Source organism: Zosterops lateralis (assembly GCF_965231275.1).
Source record: "Zosterops lateralis genome assembly, chromosome: 1".
Lineage (NCBI taxonomy): Eukaryota > Metazoa > Chordata > Aves > Passeriformes > Zosteropidae > Zosterops > Zosterops lateralis.
In genome coordinates, this window is record NC_139762.1 from 31,217,923 (window position 1) to 31,244,796 (window position 26,874).

General features: G+C 35.0%; 1 protein-coding gene across 3 annotated transcripts in view; it reads right to left on the reverse strand.

Annotated features, from left to right (window-relative positions):
• Positions 1–1,406: 1,406 nt before the first annotated feature.
• Positions 1,407–26,874, reverse strand: part of SNX13 (sorting nexin 13) — a 64,157-nt gene continuing 38,689 nt past the window's right edge. For 2 of the 3 annotated variants that reach the window (XM_083871683.1, XM_083871681.1), the window contains 14 exons: positions 26,204–26,397; positions 25,111–25,215; positions 23,553–23,685; positions 22,784–22,821; positions 18,410–18,479; positions 15,717–15,889; positions 13,161–13,268; positions 12,317–12,427; positions 10,853–11,014; positions 9,583–9,654; positions 8,575–8,720; positions 6,724–6,792; positions 5,470–5,582; positions 1,407–4,987 (listed from right to left, as the gene is read on the reverse strand). In XM_083871683.1, the coding sequence (XP_083727809.1) occupies positions 4,740–4,987; positions 5,470–5,582; positions 6,724–6,792; positions 8,575–8,720; positions 9,583–9,654; positions 10,853–11,014; positions 12,317–12,427; positions 13,161–13,268; positions 15,717–15,889; positions 18,410–18,479; positions 22,784–22,821; positions 23,553–23,685; positions 25,111–25,215; positions 26,204–26,397 (1,742 nt within the window). In that variant the 3' untranslated portion in view covers positions 1,407–4,739. The remainder of the gene's footprint in view (positions 4,988–5,469; positions 5,583–6,723; positions 6,793–8,574; positions 8,721–9,582; positions 9,655–10,852; positions 11,015–12,316; positions 12,428–13,160; positions 13,269–15,716; positions 15,890–18,409; positions 18,480–22,783; positions 22,822–23,552; positions 23,686–25,110; positions 25,216–26,203; positions 26,398–26,874) is intronic. The other variant, XM_083871682.1, reaches the window with a different exon arrangement.

Sequence of the window (26,874 nt, forward strand, 5' to 3'; positions counted from 1 at the left end):
AGAAGTGAAAGTTCTGGCTGTTCTGTGCATGGAATTACTAGGTAATTTGCAGAACCTTATTCCACATGCTCCAAATGAAGAATGCTTTCAATTCAAATAATTTTGATTTTGATAATCTATTACGTAAAACTCCTGGAAGTTGGTAACAGAAAAAATTCATCATTATCTCTCAATTCAGCACAAAAAACCTCTAAAGACTACTTTGGACTTGTGTTTAAAAGTGTTATGGTTAGAAAGAAAAATACAATTTTTGAAATCTACATTCCTTATTTCCATTTAGTACATCTTGATTGCTAACAAATTCAGTATAATCTTGTTCTCTACTTAAACCCAACCTCAGAATCAATTAGTCCAATTCTAATATGCCAAATGCAAATTCCAGTTAGCCCTTGCTGAACCAGGTATCAAATTATTTAACTGACCCATGCAGATTATCCCAAGCCAAACATGCCATAATGATTCAGAGACATGGCAAATATCTCAAATAACTGGAAAATAGTTATTTGAGACATCTGAATACAAGAGTAGTCAAATGCATTTTAGGGAGGGACAAATTGCAGTGGTGTACATGTTTCAAGTGTTTACTAAAACTTAATTTCTTTTGAAATACATAACAAAAGTGAACTTATTGCTTTCATTAAATCATTTCCCTTCTTCCAAGGTACGAGTTATGGAATTTGTAGTCATGTCAAGGAAGACTGATGCTGCTTACTCCACAAAAACTTTAGCAATCACACTGCAATAGACATCAAAACCAAAATTAAGTATCTGATAGACCGAAGATTTAAATAAGCCACAAACACATATAACCCTCAATTAGCAAAGGGCAGATATTTTAAAGACTTTTTAAAAAATAAGCTTATTATGGAGTGTATTTTTGCCGTGAAAGTATCTTAGGATAACAGGTGCAATAAATAAGAACTTCCAATCAGCTAGTAAAATTCCTGTTATGTGTCTATACCCTGTAGCAAGAGAAAGTGGTAAACACTTTACTCAAGGGTCAAAGAACTAACACCTCTCTAGCTCAGGACATCTTTTTGATGAATGTGAAACAGCTGGAATAAAGTCATCAAGGGTAACAATTGTGATCCCATGGTAGACCCAGCTGCTGCAAAATTAAACCCGGGGGGAAAACCCAAAGACTTAAAAAAACTGCAATATAAACCCCTCCCACATCATATAATCCCATTATTTCTGCTTCTTTTTAAAATACAGGACTCTCTGCAAACACTGGCAAAAAACAAATGTACAGGTTAATTTGTTAGAAGCAAACCCAGTTTATAAAATGTTTAAAAAAAATAAATCAAAGGATGGTTGTTTTATTTAAACAGGAGTAGTTTTATCTTTAGCGACTTTTCATACCTGCTAGTGAGAATGTTATTTGAAAAATAAAGGGAGACTCATAGTAATCCTGTTAATACTTTATTAGTGTCATTTTTTAGCTTTCTATTGGACAGAACATAAATGCAAACTCCAAAATAAATTCAGAGTCCTCTGCCATTCAGTAGAAGTGACCATGGCAGCCTATTTCATGTTCATTCTTTGTTACAGAAACGAGAGGAGGGGAGAAGGGAGGGGAAAAGCATCAATAGAACAATTAGGCACACAGCTGACACTTACTGTACAATGATATGCACAAGTAATTTATAACAGCTCTATGAGCTTATGAGATGTGTTCTTCAGATTCTTCCCTTGTAATATATGAGCTTTGCTCAGAAGAGCAAGGATCATTGACAACAAAGGAATTAACAAAGGAGTAACAAGTAAGACTTTTAAAACAAGTCCTTAAATAAACTAAGATAACAACAGAATGTAGAATTGATCAGCTGAGAAGACATTTTTAACTTAGACTTCAGAACATTAAAAATTCATTTATTTTACAGCTATTCAAATACACATGCATTAAATGAAAAATATTGCACGAAATTAAAATTGAGATTGTGGAATTTATATAGTTTCATTTTGGTACACATTCTGGTAGCACTTAAAATTTACTGTTTAGTTCTAGCAAACACCAGCAGCACAAGCTTGAGGATGAACCAAATGAAAAATTCAATTGCTCATTTTCTCTTAAAAATAATTAAGGCTAAAACAAGTGCATTTGTTGACAGTGGCACAATTTTCAGCGGCCAGTCACAGCACCCAAAGGCCAGAAGATACACCCAGACACTTCAGTGCTGTATATTAACATTCAGTTTTGGAGACTTCCCAGGATAATAGGCTGCATGGGTTCACAGGATGGGTACTTCAAATTGTTGACAGGAAAACCTTTTAAATAAAGATACATACAAACTCACTTTAACAAAAAGTACTCATTTCTGATGGTTCTTGCCAGCCAACAGGCACCACTGAATTAGGAAGCCACATTCTGTAATTAAATACAGAAGACAAAACTTCAATACATATATACATATGCACACATGCGTATATAAATGTGTGTATAGGTATATGTAATAAATTCATTAAGTAAAACGACTAATAAGCACGGTGCATTATGTTCAGTTCACATTCCTAGAGATATTATTTTATTTTCGTACAGAAATGTACCAGATAACTAAAAAAAAAAAAAAAAAGAAAAAAAAAAAGCCAAATTTGTATATCACTATCCTCTTGAATTTTTTTATGGTACCTACAGATAGATAAAAGGTTCCACAGATTTGACAAAACGGTATTTGAATTTCCCACTTTCCTACTGCTTAACAAATTCAGTGACTTAAAAGACATAAATTAGATTTGGTAGGATTAATGAGATATTTACTGTATCACCAAGAACAACTGCTGAATGATCTTTCATCAGTCAGATATCAGTTATGCTTGAGCACCCTGACATCAGAGGAAGATACAGGCATGTAAACAATAGGAGCTGGCTATGTTGATTACTTCACACAGAACTCAAGAATTTTGTTAAATTCAAAAGCATTTAACCATCACACTTCTACAGAACCTGCAGAGAGGAAGGGAGAGGGGTTCTTCTATATCTACCAAGTTGTCTTCCTAGGGATTACAAAAGAAAGGGATTTAATTTACAGCATTTAGTTCTGCAATAAAGAAAAAAACAAGTGCACTTGAGCCCATGCATACTGTATGAGAATGTTAACAGTACAATATGATCATCATTAAGTAGTATGATAAAAGGCTACATTTCATTAATAGAGTCCATGAGAAAAATTATCTATATAGAGGTGTCAGTCAATTTAACAAGGTCCTTTGAGAGCCTTCTATCTTGTCCCAGAATGCTTTCATCAAAGGTCTATGCTTCTCTCTTGCATAAAAGGACCATTTGTTCCCATTAAGACACAAATTACAATAAGGATCCTTGGGATCCTTGATCCATAACTATATTTTACCCTGTATTTAGCATTCAGAAAAAAAAAGGACTCTAAAAGATTGCCTTCTATTCACTCAAGATAGTAGTGCTCAAACAGTCGGGGACTATGAAAAAGAAAACACAAACTGAGATACGCTGTGGCCAAACAGGATTATTCAGATGTTACTGTATTTTCAATTAAATAGAACTCCTTCAATGAAACTAAACAGATGGATGTGGGGCCTTGATGTCAAAATTTTATTAAAATTTTACACTATGCAAAAAATAAAAAAATTATTTAAAAAAATACTGTAGTTTTATTTCCTTTTTATTTTCATATATACACTGAGATGCATTCAGAAATTTCCAAGTGTTTGCATATGACTAATGAAATTTTTACCTGTGAGGAACCAGTAATTCTCACATTTTTCCATATGAGGCTTACACACTAAAAGGTAAGGAATCTTTCAATTAAGTAGGACATAGTTCTTTCACATCCCAAAAAAGCTCCAGATTTTAGTGGGGAGTTGTGTGTAAACTGTGTCTTAGTGCAATTTCCTCATCTTCTAACACAATACCTATCCTCTTTGAAACATATATCCCTTTCCTTCTACAACTATCATCTTATGTTCCAATAGACCAACTGAACATAAATATGATGCTCCTTCTCCACTGAACTTACATGCAAAATGTATGCCAGGTGCTGTAAGAGCAGCATATGGCCCTTAAAGCTACAGAATAATCAGAATAAAGGGTTTGTTTCTACTGTACCTCTGCTTTTACTAAAACTCCCATTAGATATAAGGTTAGTTTAATTTTCAAAATATGAAAGGTGATGCAAATGTAGCATCAAAGCCACCTTACCTCCACTTTTATTCAATAATGTACTTTTATGAGGGGCTATAGCTATTTCTCCCTGCTCCTATGAACCTGCTATTCCAAAGACTGCTTTTCCAGTTAACTCAGCCTTTACAGGAATGTTAAAATAGCCCTACAGAGCCTCAAGACTTGTAATGTCGAACTATTCCACCTGACTCTCACACATTGCACTCTCTCCCAGTGCCAAAACACCCTTTTATCCAATTGTATCACCAGAGTTGTGCTTTACTTGAACAGTCTGGCACTTTTCATCGCTGGCAAAACATCGACTCAGGAACGGAAGGGATCAGCATTCTGATATACCGGGCCAGTTTTCTTCTCAATGTTGCATGAAGACGCACCAAATCATTTAAGACACACAAACCATTCTGGTAGTGGTTGAATTACAAGTGAAGATGAGAAGATCCACAGGTCTTACAGATGCATTAATAATCTAATATGTGACACTAGAAGACTGGTGCAGAAATGACAGCATGTGAGTTTGAAGCCCCAGAGAATCTGCCCAAGTAATTAATCCTGGACAAACAAACACCAGCTTAATGGATTTGAAGTGTCACCTTTTCTGTAAGGAAGGCGCTTGAGTAGAGTGTAGTCTCTGCTTATATCTCTGCATTTGCTTTGACTTTGAATGCAGTTTGCTGAACAGCTCAGGGAACTTATTTTGTGGAAATAAGGTTTCTAGGAATCTCTCTAGAAACACATACACCATCCTCTTATTCAGCTGACTGTGCTGGAACATTTCAAAGACCCGAAGAATGCCCTTCCGCGTAGTCTCAGCGCCTATGATATGCTTCAGTTCATCTACAAAGACAGAAGCCACACAGAAGTTTAAGCTAAATTCTACTTCTATGTTAACAACAAACTTAAACTGAATATTAAGTCTTTCAAACAATATAGCCTGAAATTCCAGGTAACAGTGCCTCTACACAACATGATTAAACTAAAATTTCTCTTATAGAAGAGAATGTTTCTGAAAATTACTTCACTCTTTCCCTATTTATGTGGAAACCACGTTTGCAAGAAATTGTACTGTTTTGGAATATACCTATTTCAGGCACAACTTAAATTCTCTAAAAACTTAATACGGGTTGGATCTAAGAGAATTACTGACAGTACATGTGAAAATGTCCAATGCTTTAATAATTAGAAACCTTTTCATTTAAATACAGTTCATACATCAATGTTTCTTTTCAGTACTTAGAACAATCAACAAGAACACTGACATTCATTTCAGTAACAATATCTGGTATGAATTATTGGACTTTAATCTCAGACTCACTTACCTGGCATTACCTCCAGCAATTTGGTTTTCCCTGCCACTCTTGTTCTCATTCTAATAGCTTTGTCCCTTCGTGGAACAGTTTCTGCTAAAATGCCATTGGGCCAAAAAGCATCTCTGTAACAAAAGCAAATCTGTCAAAATGCATAAACATTTTATCAAGTGAAAAGTTCTTTTAACTCTCTCAGGGCTATCTCATAAAAGAAATTACAAGGATGTAACTTGCACACAACGTAACACACACTTCAAATATCAGAAGAAGAAAAAAAAAAGAAGAATGATAAAGAAGATTAAGAAATCAAAAGCAAGTAGAACAACACACTCAAGCTTTCAGTAGCTATCATATACTTTTTTTAGTACGGGAATCAGAAGAAATGAAATTTTAATAAAATAATGCAAATCAAAACCATTGAAATACCACATAGTTCTTACATAAAATAGACCTAAGACTTGCTTTTACCAGGCTTTATTACTACTGAGACTCTAGGTCTATTAATTGCTTCATCAAAATTTTGACATTAGCAGTTATCAACATGGTAAAGCTGAGAAGAAATAGTTTCACTGTAGTAGAAAGTCCAATGCAAAAGATGTGCCTCTAATAAGCTATTTTGCCTCAGTGAAGGACAATTATTTTCTGAATCAAAAGTATGGATTCTTATGGTTTAATCACAGAACAACATTACACTTGCAAAGTATGACCCTTTGGAGAACACATTACCCTACTTTGAATTTCATCCCAAAAAAAAAAAAAAAACCCAAACTGTAGGGAAAGAAAAAAGTGTGTAACACTTTCTCAACACCAATGTAGAAGCCATTAAAAAACTTCTAGGAAATTGAGAGTTTCAAATTCAGACTTCAGTTCCATTGTATCTATCCAAAGTGAAACATTATCTCAAAGCTAGGGCTCTTTCAGCACTAATTGTCTGCCTTTAAAAGCAAGACATGTACATGCCTTCATCAAGGCAAACAAGACACTACATCACTACAGTGAGAAATGACTAAGTTTCTAAGTATACCTGTACTCTAGCTTTTCTAGACTGGTTAACAAAGAAGTTTTTAAGGTAGAGGAGAAAACTAAAAATGTTCATTTCCACATGACAAATTGCTTTCTCTTACTTAACGTGTAAAAAGCAGTGTATGATCCAGCTGTATGCTGGAGAATAATAATTTCCTCATATACGAAGAACAGGAAGACATACAGATATTAGATGTCAGCTGGTGAGTGCCTCACATTTAACATCTGTGATAAAAGACGTACCTGAAGCGTTTCACTGCATCTGCTACTTGCTCGGGAGATGTCATCCAATCAACATGATCAACTATTTTCCTAGAATCAGAGCAACAAGACTTTTGTTTAATTTTTAAAGCAGAGAACCCATAAGTGAAGCATTTTAAAGAGCATTCTAGGGCAAACAAAGTATAATCTCAACTTTCTCCAACACTGTGAGTGGTTCTATCATACTGCACAATAGGAAGGCAAACACTGATTCTCAAGATAGAAATCTAAGCCCACTGATCACTCCCTAAAACTAAAGCTTTTTTCTTTTTGGATAAATATATGATAACAAAGTTGGTTGTGAAGCTGTTGTTGCATTTCCCATCAGCATTAGATAACTGGTTTACTTGTAGAGCACTCCTCTTCATGTTCCTCATGGAACGCTCAAGTTTTCCTTCTGTAAACAAAGGACCTCCTCAGAATCTCAAAATACTTGCTGCAATGTATACAGTTACTTCACAATCCTTAACAGGAGATACAGACTGATCATTTATCAGGCCTTCATCCTCCAACCCATACACACAGCTCTATATCCAAATCTAGGATGCTTACAGAAATTATACAGGCATCTGTATACCACCACGATCCCAGGACTGTTTCCCTAACCGCAATTTGAATTGTTTTCTAAGAAACAGAAAAAGATGATTTTTCTGCAGAATGCCATTAAATCCCAAGAACTTGCCAGGACAAGTTCTGGACTGCTGACCAGAGGAAGCCACGAGTATCTGAAATGGCTCCAAATGCAGAAGCAAAGTGGTACTACACTACAGCCATCTCTGCAATAAGGAAGCAGCCACCTGTGCACAAACTCTGCTGCTTATACTACAATCCAGAAACAGCAAAAAGTATTCAGAGCTATTCAACAGGGTAGCATGTTCTTGGAAGTACAGTTCTCAAGACAGTTTTCAACTGGCCATAAGGAATTATTTGAGAAAAACCCAGTGCTATTTTATCACATGGTTACATCATTACTGCTACCACAAGTCTATATGTTTAACAGTGATGATGGAAACACCAGAAATACAATTGTGAAGGGTAAAAAGAAATGATACAGTGAGGAGTGTCCTGAAAAAAAGTAATAGGAAGCTACTTCTCACCATCTAGAACTTAAGCTTTTGATTCGTGGCACTAAATTGAAAGCAACAAAGCAGTTCAAAACCTGTATCCACCATTTGTTGTTAATGTTCTTTATATTTGTTCACATTTCAGAAACAAATTATTAGAAAGCAGGCCTGGAAACTGTATATTTCTTAGCTGAGGGCATGAAACATTATCTAATTAGCACTATCTGCCTTTGCATTTGCATGAATAAGTGCACATGTGAAGTAAAAAGAACATGGAGCAGCAAAACAGACCCCATAAGAGTCCTTTTCCTTTCCCACTTTCATCTTTAAAGTGTGAGAGCAAACACTTGACACAGCAACCCAGTACAGTTCACATAATTTGAGAGTGCCAGTGTATTATTTGTGGCATGAAAGAGATATAAGCAGAAAGAGTGCAGAAAGTAATAAATAATATTAATTTTAAAAAGATATAGTGGTAAAACAGAGCAAAAAGCATAAATTTTAAGTTATATTCACAGAAACATGAACTCTTACATGTGAAAGCTCTTTTCTAAGTTCTCTGGCACGTAAGAGTTACTGGATTTTTCTTTCAGTAATGTTTTGTGTTTATCTCCGCTTTACACCACATTTGCACTCAGTTTATTAATTTTCTTTGAAGAGTAATGCATGCAGATTTAAACTACAATAATTTAGTAACACCAAGAAGGATGAATAGACAGCGATTATACAGGATCATTCACATGATTGCTCTATATAAGAAAAACAGTACCTATTAATTGTGTCACCGTATGTTGCTCTAATAAGTTGCTGAAGCAGATTTTTTATATTTCTTCTTAACCACTGATTTCTCTCCTTTAAATCAAAGACTTCATCCATAAGCAGGAGCATTACTCTCAGCGGAATATTGTCATCCACCTGACCACCAAATAAAAGGAAGAACAGTAAACTTTTATTTCAGTTCAAGAAAGCTACAGTTTTAGACACTACTTTTATGTGTCTTCAGTATAATCAACAACAATGACAAACACTTTACTCTGTATTTTACCGTGTTATGAAATCTTCCCTAAATCTTCTGTAACACTATTACTAGCAAAAGAGTGAAAATTAAATTCAGATAAACTGAATTTTTAAAACAAGCCAAGAAGCAGCAACTATTTCAAAAGTCAACAGCTATTACAGAACTTGAATAAAATTAATACATGTAAATATCTCCTAAAGAGAGACCTCATCTCTGACCTCTTCCTTGGTTGCTGTGCTTCCAACTGCCTTAGACAAAAACTCAGGAAGGAGCTTTTCTTGGGCACCATTTTCTTAGAGACACTAAAAACAGTGACATTTCACTGCAATGGACTGCCTTTTGTTTAGACATCACTGTAACCTACATGACTATCAATGCTTTTATGCTTGAAGATTAAGAAAAGGATCATAATTTTACTTTTTTAGTAAATTTTAGGTGATGTTACACAGATTGGCCAACAAAAATCATGCTGGAGGGAGAAAAGAAAGCCAAAAAATGAAACCCGCAATCACAGAACACAGAAACCGTAGTACATACACTCCTTGCAGTTATTCCAAAGTTGTGCAAACCATTTCAGTGCTGGCAAAAATGTTAATTTTAAAAGGAAATGCACAAATTTCTTTTTAAAAAGCTTAGAACTGTTTTGAAGTATAGCATCTGGTGTCAGAAAACAATTGAAGTGTAGCTCAATGCAGAATAAATAACTCATTTGTCTGGTTTCAGAGGTGTCAACTTCGCAAGGACAAATGTCAGACTCACATTGTCATCAATTGGTGCTGCAACACGGCAATGGTCAGGGTCTGAATAGGTTTTCTGCATCATAGGGGGCACCTACAACAAAAAAGGCTATGTTAATTGCAGAAAAAATACTTTAGAGCATGAATAAATCAGAAAAAAAATCATAAGCAGTTTTGTTATGAAAATATAAAACAACAACATTTGGTAAAAAGTAACTGCAAACTAATGCAGATAAATACACAGAAGCCCTTTCACCTTCCAAAACCAAAAGTCAAGTCTGTATACATTTTTGCATAGCTACCAAAATTATCAGCACCTTTAAGACAACCCGCATCCAATTTATCAAGTGCCTAATGCTTCAGCTGAAAAACACCTAAAAACTCTTATGAGACTGATATTTGTTTTGGTATTTCTTCCTGATGTTAACTCCTGCTAGTCATGGCTTCCCAGCAAGTACAACTGAAATATATCACCAGTCACACACCAGGGAAGTTACTAGCAATGAGAAAGTCCAGAGACAGTAAAGTTATTAAAAAATCTCAGATATTTCCCCCAGGCCTCAATTTAGCATTTATTCCCTTTCATGATTTAAGGTTTAATTCACCTCAGTTGCTGTTCTACATCTGCCATATAGAACTGCTTTGGTAGCACAAAATGGAACAATCTCTTGACCACAGACCTTACAACTACACACAGAAAGAGGAAGACCAGAGAAATGAAGGGAAGACGAACATGTTCTGAATGTAACTACTTTCATAGGACTTTCAGACTGCACGTCATGCTGCGATTCCCCAGCTCAAAAGTATTATCTTTTATGAATGTAAGAGATGAGGGAAGATGGCAGGAAAGCCAGAAAAAAATTTAATTTAAATCAGAATTCAGCAAGGAATAAGCAGAAAAGAGGCTATTTCCTTATTCTGAGCTTCAAAATATATGTTTTTTTTTTTCCTAAGGAAAACAGTAGATGCAGGAAATTAGCTGATTGAGAATGGTTGGTTAAAAAGGAGGAAAAGCCATGAATCTCATGTTCTTCTGAAGTTACTTCACTGAATTAAGTGAAGGAGAACTGTAACAGTCTGTACATGCCATCTTAAAACATGTTACTTTATAGCAAAGATCTCTATTTTTGTAGTAAAATGCCTGCTTGAACCTTATTAAAAAGGTGTAGGTACAAAATAGATTGGTCTTCTGTTTAATGATTTGCCTCTTCCATATAACATTAGTTTAAGTGAATCAATAGTGACTCTTCTGTTAATTTACTAGCATGTATTAATCACCAGCATTTTCTTACCTTGAAAAATGATTGCTTTATGTCTTGTCCCAACCTCTCTGACATTTTACCCATGTTGTCTGACATTTTAGTCATTCCCTCTGCCAGGCTGTCAGGGATAGACTTGACTGCATTTGATACGTTTCTCATAGAGTTACGCAGTGGATTTACAAACGTATCCATCTGAAGGGGAAGATGTTTAACCAGAATTGTATAATCTATGAGGACACCAGCATATTAATACACTATGAGAAGCATGGCACTGTTCCAGAAAAAAATAATATAAAAGAACAACTCAAATTACTTAACTTCATGACAGAATGCAGAATACAGTTTTAATTTTACTTCCATTTAGAGCTCTCATTTGTTACAACCCTACTGCAGCTATTTACATATTTCAACAGATGTTTTCCTGAGTCATTTCCATTTCCCATCTCTTGGCTTTTCTTAGCTTAAATTTATTTTCCTTTTCTTCTCTATTCAATACCATTTCTCCCTTCCAACCTTTCTAGTTCCAGATGTTTCAATTCTGCTCTCAACTCTTCATCCTTGCAACATGCCTCTTCTAAACAGCACTGGAATAGTATGTATCATGGCAAGTATAATTAAAACCATAAAGTAGTTCCACAGAAACTGTTACAATTTTTCTTTCAGTCTTTTCAGCTTCTAAATTCAGTCCAAACAGAGGCACAAATACCAGTGTGATGCCCTTTAAAAAGTTATGCTTTAAAGTATCTTGTAAGCTGGAAAACACATCTTAGTCATTATATAAACCCTGATAAATATTTAACTATTTCACTGCGAATTATTTAAGGAATATAGGCAGGACAGTAACTTGAGGTGACAATAGAGTTGCAGATGCTTTTTATATCTAAATCACTAAAACTGTAGAAATGGCTACATTTGCAAAGCAGATGCTCACACAAACTGGTCAACTGAACAAAGAGCCACTTGTCTGAAGACAGTTCTGGTGGCTTAACAAAAAGGATGCAAAGCCCAGAGCTCTGAATTTGACCAATGACTCTGGATGGTTACACCTAAATACATAACAGGTGCTTTTGAAGGGAAATGCATATCGTGTTTTGGGCTGAAGAGTGGAAAGCGTGGTAACAGCAGCAAATACAGAGTAAAGAACTACAAAAAGAAATCAGAAGGAATACAACCATGAAAAAAAAGAAACACAGATGTCTGACAAAGCAACTTGCAACAAACACACTTCTACAGTACCCAGTGCAATTCACTGTGTCCAATTTCAAAATTTTATTTCCTTGTCATATAAACAGATTTACATATTATAAAAAAGGTAATTTTATGGTTCCATATGTCCTCAGATACTTTGCCACTGAAAGTTTTAAAGTAACTCACTTGCAAGCTGTTTTCAAATTGCTATATAGCTTTTTAATATCAGTTCAACATGTCTGTTTAATACAATCATTGCATGAATGAATGCTCTGAAGTTCCCTTGACTGTACAAAACATTCTTACCTTCCGTGCAAAATCCCCCTTCCCTTTGCTGTAGGCTTTATTCTCCAGGAAGTCATACACATAATGGGCTAAAGCTGGAGAAGCTTTCATCATTTCAGGATTTAACAAGAGCTGAGTAAAATAATTTTTAAAAGTTATTTTAATACATAATGAACAAGACACAATCAAAGGCATCACATCTAGCAATGTATTTTTCCATTCCTAAATTTTTTTCCAATATTACACTAGTCTCAAGATGGAAACAATGGGCTTTTTAGTAATTACCATAATTTTAACTGCTATGTTATTTGTAGCATCTCACAGAAAAATATACACCTTTATCATCAAACTGTCATTTCAGAGGATTTTACTCATCTTTATTATTTACTGTTAACACATTCATTGACTTGGTCCACATATTTTAGTGCTAAATGACCAGAAAGTCCCTATGAAGGAAGACAATTGAATTTCTTTGTTTGGGCTGATACAGGCCTTATCTGAACAGAGGAATTGTGTGGTTTTCTACACTGCTGGAGTGGGTGCCACAGAAATCCTTACACAGCAGCACAAGAGAAAGTGAACACAAACATGTCAGTAGGACAATGGCATAATGCTCAAAACCAATATACCTAGAACCTCATCAGCTTAGAAAAGCTGTGACAGAACTGGCTGAGAATAAACCAAAACACCAAAGAAAAAGCAAATTTATGAAATAATATCAAATTCTTATGGTATATTATTTAGTTTTGTGTACCAACTACAACACAGCTTTTTTTTTTTTACGGAAGAAAAAAATCACAAAGGCAAGCTACCTCTGAAAAAATAATTCCAAGCACAGAGCTAAAATAAAACAGTAACAGCTTACCTGCAAATAAGCATTTAAATCTTTTTTCCTCTTTTCTAAAAACTCTCGGTCCATATTGTTAAATGTTTTTTTGCCAGGAAGTTTTAGTATATTTGCAAGGTTTTCAAACTAGAAAAAAAGGGAAGATTTTTTTATTCTATTTTCAAGAGTTTCAAGTCTTCATATAAGGACATTCTATTCACCTATTCTTATATATCATCTAACACCTGACAAAAAGAATTCTGCATCATGCCTGGAATTCAGAATCCTTGGAAAAGCCGAAGTAAAATGTATGCTGTCAAGAACAAATGCATGAAAATTCCCAGGAGACTATAAAGGGCAAAATTAAATTTCTTGTGAAACTCCGTTGAAAACACATTTGAAATACAAACCAATAGAGTGTGCAAAAGGCCTAGGCTCAAAATTTATCATTATTATTTGGAATGAAGTTACTAGGATTATAAGGAAACATAAAGGGAAAAGATTTTCAAGAGAACTTGTATATTACCTTTCTAAAATCTCTTTCCTTTCAATTCTGTTCAAGCCAATTAAGGAAATAATAAAACTTTTCTCTCTGGAGATGCCGGCACCTAGTTTACACAGAAATTATCACAACATGCTCTACATGTCATGATCTGTGCCCTTTCTCCAGGTAATGACAGTGATTGGCACTGGTTGACATATATTCTGATCTAGTTTTGCAGGAAGAAGGGTGGTCCCAGGGAAGCAGAAGGGGAAGAAGAGGCCTGAACACTTAATAAGGCTGAATATATTTGGTAAAATGCACAAAAAATAAAAAAGTGACAAGAACAAAACTTGAAGAATCTAGTCTATGGGACTATCCCCATACAGAATCCAGACTTCCTGTAAATAATATCCTTAAGGTGGTAAAGAGAAACATACAGTATTCCAGGCTTTAAGAAACAACCTGGAAACAGATTACATCCTTTTCCTCTAGAAAAGACCACAACATTACACCACAACATTAACCACAAGATTTAAAGATACGGATTCCATTCAGCCCCTGCAAGATCTCTTCTTGCATCAGTAAACTCTGCAAGGCCATGAAGCTCATAAAAAATTCAAGGTCCATAAGAAGCACCAAAGAATAGCTCTTTACAACTTTACAAATCCCATTCCCTTGAAAGTAGGTCATACAGGAAAGTAACTGAACAGAAGATGGTCTAGTTTTCATTTGGACTCTTGTATTCAAGCAGAAGCAATGTAAGCAAGTAACAGCTTCTCTTTTAAATATAGCTATTTACTTCAAATGGTATTTATTACATGACTGATTAAAAGGACTGGTGTCAATCTATTCAGTGCTCCAAGGAAAAGAAACTCATACTTTGAACTGTTGACTTCACCTCCATTTTGGATCAACTATCTATTTTCTCTGAAAAACAGTCCCTGTCCTTCTTATTAATTCTAAATCAATATTCTAATTTTTACCTTTAACATGTCAATAAAAATGTCTCAGACAAGCACACAAGGCAGTAAGAATGTCTATTTTATTGTCAAGACAAAGCAAAACTGTTGGGAGCATCTTAGATGCTACAGTGAATCACAGAAATCTGTTTACTTTCTGCAATCTTAGTACTCTAGGGTACCATTTCTAATCTCTGTAAATTCAATCAGACTTAGCAACCAGAAATGTTGAGATTTCATATTTTGAACATCTTTGCTTTTGCCATTTATTTCTACTCATTTAATGTTATCTTAGCTTTAAAATGACTGTCCCATATCAGCAGAATGTTAATTCACTCTAAGATTCACGATTCTTCAAAACACTGAATTAATTTAAAAAATCAATTTGAAGGTGTACAAAAGTTGGTATTTCAAATTTATTCACAGCAAACTAAGATCATCAGAATATCAAAGAAAAGATGTATTTGATTTAAAAATAATTCAAATATTCAACTTTTTTTTTTAATAAAGCCCTTTCAATTTTCATTACTGCTGTAATTTTAAAATGCTAACTTACCTGCAGATAATTTGTTCTCTATGACTCTCAATTAATAACAGAGTAAAGGGATATAAACTGACACTTCTGACTAGTTCAAAGGTTATGCAGTCAAATCTGACTTCTCCAAAGGCTTGGTTTAAAAGCACTTCAGCCTCCTTTTAAAAGCACTGTGTTTTTGTCATTTTTTCATGTCAGTAGGTTCTACTTTGTACCAGCTGCTGAATTACAACTCTCTATTTCTTCCTTCTTTCATGTTAGTAGGAGTAAGTCTGAGAATACAAGTACAGCAGTAAAAGGCAGATTGCTAGTAGTATAGTGAAGTGCTACCAGTTCTCCCTTTTGGCACCCCACCAGTTCTTAACATTCACTTAAAACCTAAATACCTATTCCCCAACCTCAGCTTTTATTTCCTAATCTCTGTGACAAACGTAATTAACTCTCTCTGAGACCAAGAGCACTTCCATACAAAGATTTAAAGTAAAATGAAGCAGTATGGGAAGAGTGGGGAGACTCTCTCTTTAAGTTCCATTTCTTTTTTGTAGAGCAATCATATAGTCATTGATTATTGAATGACAGAAACATGCACCTATAAAGATTTTCATGAGATTGGTTACCTGCTCAGTGATCCTCATGTGAAAGTCATGGAAGTCACTGTAGCGCCGATACGTCTTCCACATCTCCTCACTGTTTGCGTTTCGCCGGTGGACAGTGATGGCGTACAGGGCGTACGTCTTGCCATGGTCATTGCACACTCCTGCCACAGCATATGGGTCAGAGTCAGCATAGACTAGTAGTTTTGAAAACAAAAATAAAAAAGGAACAAACAGAAAGAAGGAAGACGAAAGGACACAAATGTGAAGTGAAGAAATGTCTGGAATGACAGACTTGAAAGACAAAAATGGACATGCAAGCAGAAAACTAACTATCCCTTTAACTTAAATACTGTACAATATCCTCCAAAACTTACTATGTAAACTTAAGAGATTAAGCAGCTTTAAAGCTAGACAGGTTTCAATGACATGCAAAACATAAACAAACAGAAAAATTTTCAACTTTTAAATAGTAAATTGAACTTTAAAAAAAAGACATTTTAACCTAAAGAACTCAAGATGGGGGTGAAAGATAACTGTCAAACAAGAAGAAATTCCAGTCTGCAAAGTAGTCCAATTACATTGCCAAAGTCTGCCCATCAAAAAAGTCTATAAATACAAGACAATGATTGCAAGCTGCAAGCGTTCACTGTTATTGGCATCAGTAGTTTGTTATTAACTCAGCAGTAAGTTATTAACTCTAAGATAAGAAACACTCCATGCTATTTTAGTCAACTATATATACAGATGTGTATACATATATATAAAGCATTCTCTGTGTGTGCAAACACACACTGTATGGAAAAGTCAATTCATAAATGAACACATATAGCTATCTGAAATAGAAGCAAACATCTTTTTGATTTTTTTGATGTTAAATATTTAAGTCTTCTTGGACATTGCTCCCTCACAGAATTTTCCCAGCACAGTTTGTTTCAAAATCTTTCATCTTATTCAGACAATAACTTAGAATTAATATTGTTTACACTGCATACCATTTAAATTGGCAACATGTTGTATTTCTAAGTATTGAGCCAATATTCAGTACCTACAGTTTTCCAGTGGCTAGATAAAAGTATTTTTAATCAAGATCTCTGAATTTTCCTATGCACCCACATGGCATAAAACACAATTCTCCTGAGAAATCATCCTCTGTAGTACTTTCAGTCTTGATTTCTCTGAAGTATAATGCTTGTCTAAGCAGCCAGGGAGCATGTGTAGGATAGTGGCAGCTGCTGCCAATGCAAGAATTATAGACTAGAAAGGTGAAGAGTGGACACAGAGCATCTTGTCTTTGCCATCCACCCTCTAAAAGAATGTTGTGTGCTGAACCCCCAGGGGAACAAGCAGGCAGTCAGGATGGTGCCGAAAGACTGCCCAGAGTGTGGAGTCAGGAACTCAGCCCCAGCCCCACACATGCTGCACAAGCCCTTTACACTCTACACCCCTCTACACTCACATTGATCACTTGGCCCTGCAGCCACCAGACCACATCCTAGGGGCACTGCTAAGTGGCATCTTCAGAACCACTTCAGGCAGAAAAATAAAGAAGTGGTCCTGCTGCCCCATATGTCATAGCCTCTTAGTTAGTATTTATTTTGCAACGCAAGACAGCATGAATCCTGAAACACACAGAGATAATCCTGTCTCTATATAACCCTCATACACAGTAAAGGATAGTAACTGAGTAAGGAAAAAAACTTGCTCACAGAGGCAGTTTAATATTATCTTGCAATACAAACCTCACAGACCTCTTGCTATAACTGGTGCATTATGCATTCAGAATCAGACTGGTGGTTATCAATACATGCTGCCCTCAAGATTACAAATTTTACAATTCATGTGGTTCTAAGTTTACCTTTTTTCCTTAGGCCAGAATGATGAAACTTCTAAGTTTAATTCAGAAAAAAAGTACTACATGCCATTTTAATAAAAAAGCAGAATTTAATTCTTAACTTTAAACTCATTTTCCCCTTTCCCTGAGGACTGACTACCATGACACTTGGATTGCACAGAGTCCTCACACTGAGTTGGAACAGGTTTAATTAAAATATAAAATAGCTGAATGCTTGCTGACAGTATATGTCCATACGTAAATGCATAGATTTAAAAGCATATTGCATAGTAAAATCTACCAAAAATCTATCTTAAGAGCACTTCACAATTTAATTATTCAATGCAATCTCATTTAACAAGAGCCTTTGCAAATAATAGCAGAGATTTTTTTGTTATTTACTCTCAAAAATGCCACCACGATAAGGACAGAAGTCACTTCCTTAAACTAAGCTAAGTAGTAAGGAAGCACAAAGAATAAGGGAAAAATATTAAACTAAGAGAATGAAACACTCAAGAACTATAGTTCTGTGACTAGAATGAGAGATGGTTTTCAGAATTTCTTTAAATAATTGCTAAAATAAATCCTACTCAATAGTAAGTTTAATGAATGATTCTCCAGAGATAAAAGTAGTAATAATAATAATAATAATAATAATAATACCATAAACAATAAAAATTAAATCACTTTTTAAGTTCAGATATATAGTCTGTGACTGACAGAACAAATACTGTAAAGACTTCCAAAAGGATTTAATGGAAAATATGAATTTTATGAGGCCAAAAAAATGAGACAATCAGTATTTCAAGGGCCTGTAATATTACAAAACTCAAAATAAATGGTGGAAAAAAAAGTAAGCAGACCTCATAACAGATTCACTTACCAGTATCTGAGATGTATGCATGGAGCTGAACTGTCTCATCAGAAGGGCCATTTGAAAGGTCATCTAAGGACTGGAGGGTGGGGAGATAATGTAGGAGGGAAAATGCAAAAAAAATAATAAGATTAGAAATACATTGTATTTGAGAATGTGTTTTGATTAATCTATTTAATTTTCAAACTTTCAGTTCACTATACTAAAAGCTCAGTGCAGTGGAACAATGCAGATGGTTGTACTACCTGGTTACCAAAGCTGTTCTTTTGCATAGTATAGAGCCTTTCATTTCCCTCACCATTTTCACACGCAGTTTTGTGACCACTCCTATTTGATCAAACTTACTTGCCACTTGACTTTAATATCTCAACTCTAATGGAAATACTAAAAATGGTCTTTTGCTGAGCATTGGGGAAAAAAAAACAACGCAAACAAACCCAGAAAATCTCCCGAACAGCTGGGGAGATACAGATGTTGTGTAACAGGTTTTTTGGCTGTTACCTTCATAGCATTCTGTTTTCTTTCAAATGTCTTTGCACACTACAAAAATGTTACACAGAAGTAGAAACTGGAAGTTTTTCTGCTTTATTTAAAAAAAAAAAAAATCAACATTTTTCTCAGGAATATTTTCTGTTGTAAAAAACAAACAGGTGCATCCTCAGCTGGTTAATGCTCTGTCTCCGTATTTAATAATTACTGGGATCAAAAGAAACTTAATGGGTCTTTAAGAGAAGCCTTGTTTTTAGTTAAAATTAATGAATCTGATTATTAAGATTTAACACAATAGAGCTCTTCATGATGGTTGAAAGACTTGCATACGCAACTGAAAGAAATAGAGAATGGGCTACGCATTCCAATCTTAAATCACCAGGCTAAAAAAAGAAAAAAAAAGAAAAGAGTTGGAGCTACCTAAGTAGAATTCAGACACTGGGATCCCAGTTACTTTATATGTTTCACCCCAGAATTCTAAAATTCTCCAAAGAAACACATCCAGAATGAATATAGCTATCTGCTATCTTTTATAATTTAACCAAGCCAGTTTAATAGTGACTTACCACAAAAAGTTACCTACAATGGGACTTACTGGTTAGCAGTGCCATGCTTGTATCAAACTAAAACCTCTACCTAAATCAGTTCAGTTTCTAAATCTCCTGTTTCCTTAAACATGAAACAATATTCAAGATTACAATCAAAAGACTGGCTGGACTTAAACATGAATTATTTAAAGACACTGCTCTTGCCCCTTCTTCATCTGAATCTTTATCAACTCCACAATATCCTGACATAATACTCCATTCTTTCCTCTAGTTGTCTCCAAGGAATGGCTCTTTTGTGCCTCAACCACCTCAATCAGTCTCTGCCTAAAGGTCTACTACTGAAGGTGAGGGAAATAACATTTCTGTTATGAAGTCTAGATACCAAATAAAAGGCAGCTTAAAAGTGTCTGAATAATGTGCTGCAGTAGGGAGTCTCCTAATATCTTTATGATATACTTGTAGATTTGTAGTACTAAGGTCCCAGACTGAGAAAAGGTCGAAGAAAGAAAAGCCTTTTTGGGGGAATCTGTTTTGCCACTCCATGCTATAGTGCTAGAATTTTATATCTGTTGAATGGTAGAGCAGATGAATTTATACAAAAATATTTTGACAGCAGACATCATCTTTACCTCAAGAATCTACAAGTTACTGGATGCTGGAGAGTTATTCTGGTAAAGTATCACCGTGAGTGGGTGTTCCTTTAATTTTATGCTTGCTTTCAGTCATTGTTGGACACAGGACTCTGACTTACTCCATTCTTAAGCAAGTCCCTTGGAACGGCCATGACCCTGGTCAGGCATGCTGCTCTATACTGCAGTGTTCAATTTAGGAGCAGTATCACCTGAGACTGGCTAACAGAAGACATTTGTGGAAGCTTGGATGAAGTGCTTGATGTTCTGAAAGCTCTAGGATTTGATTATCAGTAAGATGGAAGGGACGTGATGCTATAAGAGAAGACAAGTAACTGTCAACTGCTCAAATGCTTTGTTTGCTACAAAATACTGACATTAAGGTACTGGTATATTTTTTTAAAGGCATAATTATTTCTTGTTTTCCTGCTCCCCTTCACTGCCACTCAAGTTCAGATTTCTTTGTGATTACTGACTGGGGTTCAAGCTGACATATGCTAATGACTGCCAAAAGTTCAATCCAGCCACTTCTGCTGCCCTTCAAGGTCCTGGAACAACTGTGTAACTCCAATTTACTCAATGCAAAGCTCCCATTATGAATCCTTCAGAGGAAATCTGCAAGAGTTTATAAATATTGACAATGATTTTATACTCCCCAAATGTGACCCACTGATTTAATATAGTAGATTAATGTATCAAATCAAAAGGCAGAAATTCAGATATTTTGGAAAACAACTTTTCCTCAAAACGGTTTTGGGCCTCTTTTCCATATTCTTCCAGTGAAAGTACAAACTGCAGACAATTTATTTTATAATAGAAACTTTAGGGAACACTCAACTGCTGTGGCAAGGCGCTATACAGCAACTATTAATACAAGTAAATTAAAAGGTTGAAACCTGAACAGATAACACAACAGACAGACATTTAATATGACCTAATATCTCTGCCATTAGATATATTCACAGGAACACAAGTTAATTAAAAACCTAAAAATACCACATCACATCACATCACAACTCAATCTTATTTAATACATTGTCATTAGTTACAAGTACAGAAATTCCCTGACCTTTGAAGTAACCTTTCCAAGGTCTATTTCTCTTACTTAACGGACTAACACAAGGGAGCTAAACTATGTGTACAGAAATTTACTCTGGACATGGAATTCAGCCAGAAAAAACTAATCTACCAGTACTCAAACACCTGTAAAAGCACTGAACACCCTGAACAATATGGATGACAGAAAAATAAAAGTAGTTCTGCATAAAGACAAATCTACTAATGTATTTCTCCTGGAATGTTCCTAACTCTCGATAATAAATGTAGTATTCTATAAATACCCTTGTCACAACAAAACCAATAATCAAGTCTTTGAAGAAGAAGAAGAAGTCCCAAGCAAATACGTATTTGTACTGCAACAGTGCTTGGTAAAGACTTTAGGACTTTATAACTTAGCTTGGAAAGTCACTTGAAACAAAGCAGCAGATAACTAGCCAGATAAGCCACCACAATGAAAAATCCTCATCCATAAAACATAACTCTGGTATGTCACAACATTTTTAGAAAGAGTACTTAAAAGACAACTGAAAGATCTTTTAAAGAGATTAGTCAGTTTAAAGGCTCTTGACAAAAACAGGATTAAATTAATTTTTTCTTCTGCATCTATCAGGAGTTTGTATAAATTGTATCAGCTAAACACCTCCCCTTTTCTTTACATTTCAAAATGTCAAGAACAGGAAAATCATAGGAAAGAAAATCCCAGTTTAAATTTAAAAAATCGAAAACCCACAAAAAACCGAACCTGATAAACAACCAACCCCCACAACGAAACGTATTTGCATTAATGTTACATGTATTCCTTTAAAAAACACTCATTCCTTTGCATGCAAGCATGACCAGCACCTTCCAAGAACAAACTAGAAGGGCCCAGGCAACACATAATCCAGGAAACTGCATGCAGATTGTAAATCTCTAGGTAAACCATGAAACTAAAAGGTTTGGAAACATACTCTCATTGCCCAGCTGAGTCTTGTGTACCTTGTGGCTCAGCTACACACTGTCTGCAGAAACATGGGGAGGATATATATCAAACTTTCTAGGATTTTTCCTTTTCAAATAACTGTATTTGCATTTCTGGTTTAGGTACACTAATTTGACAAAGAAAAGGTTTTGACAAACTGACATAGGTCAAGAATTATTTAAAAAAAAATAAAATTGAACTTGAAATTGGACAGATTAAAAAAACAAAGATTCATGGCTGGAAAAAAATCCAGATACTTTAATGTTTCCAAATCAAGTCCTAATGAAAAAAAAAAAATCAACCAACAAAAATGTAACTAAATGCCTCATTTTAAAGTCTATTTGAATTTTAACCCTTTGAGATTTCTGTTTCAAAGGATTTGTTTTCCCCTATTATTATGTAACTCCAAATGTATATCTATTTAAGAAAAACAAATAGGGATGAGAAAGCATTCTTTCCATAAATTAACTGTTTCTGTGAGAAACAATGTAAAATTTCATTAAACATTGGAAAGTACAGAGAAGGAGAAGTTCTATCTTACAGAGTAATTAATAAGTTTTGTGTTTCAATTTGATGGAAAAATTTTCAGAAATTCAACTGCAGGGAAGCAAAACCTGTAATGTACTTTAAGTTAAACTATTTTATCATGCTTTATCTACTGTTAAGGACAAAAAAAAGAAAAAATCCAAGCACTTACCAGATTTATGCTGCCAGTAGGAGACCCATTAAAAGATTCTGGGAGCAGTGAGGGAAAGGAAAGGAAAGGAAAAACCAGTTTAGAAGATCTTCCCCGTTGTAGGGCCACACATAAATAAAAATGCATCCACAAAACAATATGGAAAATGAAGGAGAACTGTGGCACTGGGCAAAATGCTGCACGCAACATGCAAGTGGTTCAAATTTCCAGTAAAGACACTTAAAGAAATGTGAGTTATTAAAGATTCTAAATAAATATTTCAGATAACATTTTTTTAATGAGTACCCCACATGATACTGCTTTGTTAAGGAGGTAGTTTAACAGCGAAAACAATTTCCACTGGATTTGTACTTCAGTTAACAAGAAAAAATTATTTTATTTGCTTGCTTTATCTCCTATGTAGTTTCAATTTCTATTTCCAGATAGGAGCATAGTTATGCATTAAAAGAACCTAACATATTGAGTAATTTTAGATATTTTCAAGGACAAAGTAGAATGGAAGAATCGCATATTTATTTTAGTGACAAACTAGTTACCAAGACCTGACAAGAATTTATGTAAGATTGATACACTTACTACAGTGAAAACCCTGTCTGAGTCTCAAAACAATTTATACACAAAAGCACAAAGAAGAGAATTAACTTAGATAGCAGAGACACCACAGGACTATTTAATTCCCTAAAACCAGTGTGGATAATGTTTTTATTTTAATTTTAAAGCAGAGAAAAGAATGATCCCATAAAATACCCCTTAGAGATACAGAGCTCACCTCCTTCACCATCATCTGATCCTCTGAAACTGGGATCCTTCAGCATATCCAGCTCAGCTAACATACGCACATACAAAACATTCTGCTTGAACGAAGGGTAGAACCTCTCATCTCGCAGCATCAACTCATACACCTTATTGAAACAAAAATGCCAACTTCAGAAATACTTACTGCATTTTTTTAATGAATCAGGCTAGTTTTCATAAATTCTACTTTAACAAGAAGTACCTCTGCATACGTGTCTCTTACACGTAACGGAAAGATAATCAGACAATATTTAACTAGTGAGACGTGCACATCTAGGAAGCGAAGTAGCACAATAGCTGTAAATGCTTCTGTCCTCTACTCTTAACCCTCCCACAATTGCAGTATAAACCTATTTGATCTTTATCCATTTCATAAAAGGTTATCTCAGTCCCTCCTTGTGGATGAACTATACATGGAGACCTACAAACACTGAGGGCAAGAGGTGAGAAGAGGGAAAGAAGGGGAGGGAAGACACCATTTGTGATCTTTCTGACAATTTCTAGTTCAGCCAATCCAATATGGCCACACTCATAAAGATTTAACCACACCACCTCAATTTACCTTCACAGTCTATACAGTATATATACATATACACAAAAATATCTGTACATAGCAGGAATTAATTCATAATGTTTGGATACTCATGTCAACTCTAGAATATTTTAATGATTTTTTTTCCATGGGCCACTGTTCAAGTACTATCATCCAGTAAGAGTAGCAAAAAACCCAATCCATCCAGGTTTGAGGAAGTTAATTTCTTTTGTAACATATGGGAAATTTATACTCTTCAGCAGAATTCATAAGCAAGGCCCAGATTTCACAAGGTGCTTCAATTAGTCTTAAATGAGAGGCCCAGTACAACGGTGTGATCCTAAATTCTACAATTTATATCAGTAATTCGTAGCATGAATGAGAACATCAAAGTAAATCTAAAATAAAAACATTTCAGTCTGGGTATGTAAGTTATTGCCAGAATATTAATCATTCACTGTTCCTTTTTAAATACATGTATTAGACTTGAGTGAAAAAGTATACATATGCAGGTAGTAAATATACTGTTTTTTCTTCAGTACTTGCTGTTTCTGAGTGCTTCACTGTGCAATTTTGCAGAAATGGACCAGTCAAAGTAATTTCTGGGAACAGCTATAGGATTTAATATGGGTGAATTACATTCACCTTTGAAAAAGAGAAGTAAAACTGAACAAAAACTCTATGTCTTAGTCAACTCATGATATTTTTCTTAAATTGGTGCATTAACACAAGTGAAAACATAATAATTCTAAACTGTGTTTCATATTTAGATTCATACAGGAAGGACACCTAGTCTTGTCTACTCCTTTGAAAACCATGGCAAAACAAATGGCAAAGCAAAATTTGACAATTTTAGGTGTGATTTTTGTAGAACAGCAAGATGGTAACACAAGTTTTAGGATTTAGATATTTGACTTCCTTCTTTTTCAGCATCTGTAACTATGTTTTATACTCTATAGCATTAACAGTTCTTATGAAATAAAGGATGAATAGAGTATACCTTTCTCTGAATGTCATCAAAGATTTCAGGTGTTGGATCTTCATGGTTCAGTGTTTCTGCAAGTTTTGCTACTAAGTTGTCATCAATATTAACTCTTGGAGATGCCTGTCATAGAGATCTAAATCAACTTTTGCAGCATAAAAATAAGAAAGTTCTACTTTAACAAATAAAATCCAATGCAATGCTGCAACTGTCTAAGCAAACTAAATTTCTTCTTCATAAATGTCTTTGTAGCAGTCTAGAACATACAACAGGAGTCAGATTTCCTCCACCCCCAAAATTACTTGTAGAGTTTGTATCAAAACTTGGAAGTTTCACTATTAAACACTAGGAATTGCCTCAAAAACAATTTATACGTATATTTTGAAGAAGTACCTAAATCAGATTTACTCAGACTTATAAACAGTTTTTATTTATTTATGAAAAAAGATTTAGATTCAGAAATCAAGAACAAGCCAATTAAAAAGTAATAGGATGAAGTCCTGAAACATCTGAGGAAAGGGTAACAGTTTGTCAACTGCCCATTTCTGAGTGAGAGGTGATTTTTATACACACACAAATTCAGAACAAAGATGTTTTGTCAATTCAAGTTCATGAGTGGTTTCTTCCACAGGGGAATCCTTACTGCCTACTGACAGATACCCAGTGGTGATATCTGAGCAATTTACACAGACAATTGTAGAGAGACACAGGAAGCTATTTCATCTGATAAACCAATCTTAATTCAAGTCTGGACAATTAGTTCCATTTTTTTAATAACACTTCTTAAGGGGACAGGCGAGGGTGGAGGGCAGAATAAAAGGAAGGAAAAGGACAGCATATGCGGAGAGACATTTTTTTATTCTGTCTTTCCATTGTCTCTAGTTTGAGTATTCTAGAAAGTCATCTTCTGAGGAACATAGTGCATCTGACAGGGCAGTCAGTGACAATATGAGCCTGCTTGACATGAGAGAGAGAAGATACACAAGCAATAGCTTAAATGTCAACATGTAAGCAACTTCTGCTCCATAACAACCATTCTATGTTAACTTAGCCATAACTATCGAAGAAGTATCAGTACAAACGCCAAACTGCAGAATTAAGTTACTCCTACCTTTTCTGATAAATATTGCTCATAAACTCCAAATGCAGCTGCTCTTAATAGACCCTTGGTCTGATTAGTCTGATGTTTTCCATCTCTCTGCCGGCTTTGAAGTACCTCCAGCTGTTGCTGTGCTGTAACCCTGTATCCTTCCACTGTCATCCAGAAAAACAAATGTGCTTGGCCACCAGTCTGCTGCATGTAATCTACAGAAAACAGACACCACATGATCTTAGTTACTGTTGTGCATCTTGAATAGGAATTCTCTATGACGTTGACTACATATGGAACACCAGGATCTGGTTATACATCTGCAATACTTGCCATACAGAGTCAATTAAAAAAATACATACATATACATATTGGTGATATTTATGTGCATATATGGATACATATATACATTATAGTGATAATCAGTAAAAAAAACCTGAGAGCAAAGTCTAGGAACTAAGCACTGAATCCTCAAATGCACATGTAAAACGTGAATCCATTATTACCCTGTGAATGTAACAGGCTTGTACAGCATGATACAAACAGAGACAAAGTTCTAACTGAATTTCTGAAAAACAGGTTCATAGAACCACAGAATCATTTTGATTGGAAAAGATGTGCAAGACTACCAATCTAACCCTTCCAAGTCCACCACTAAACCATGTTTCTAAGCCCCACATCTACATGTCTTT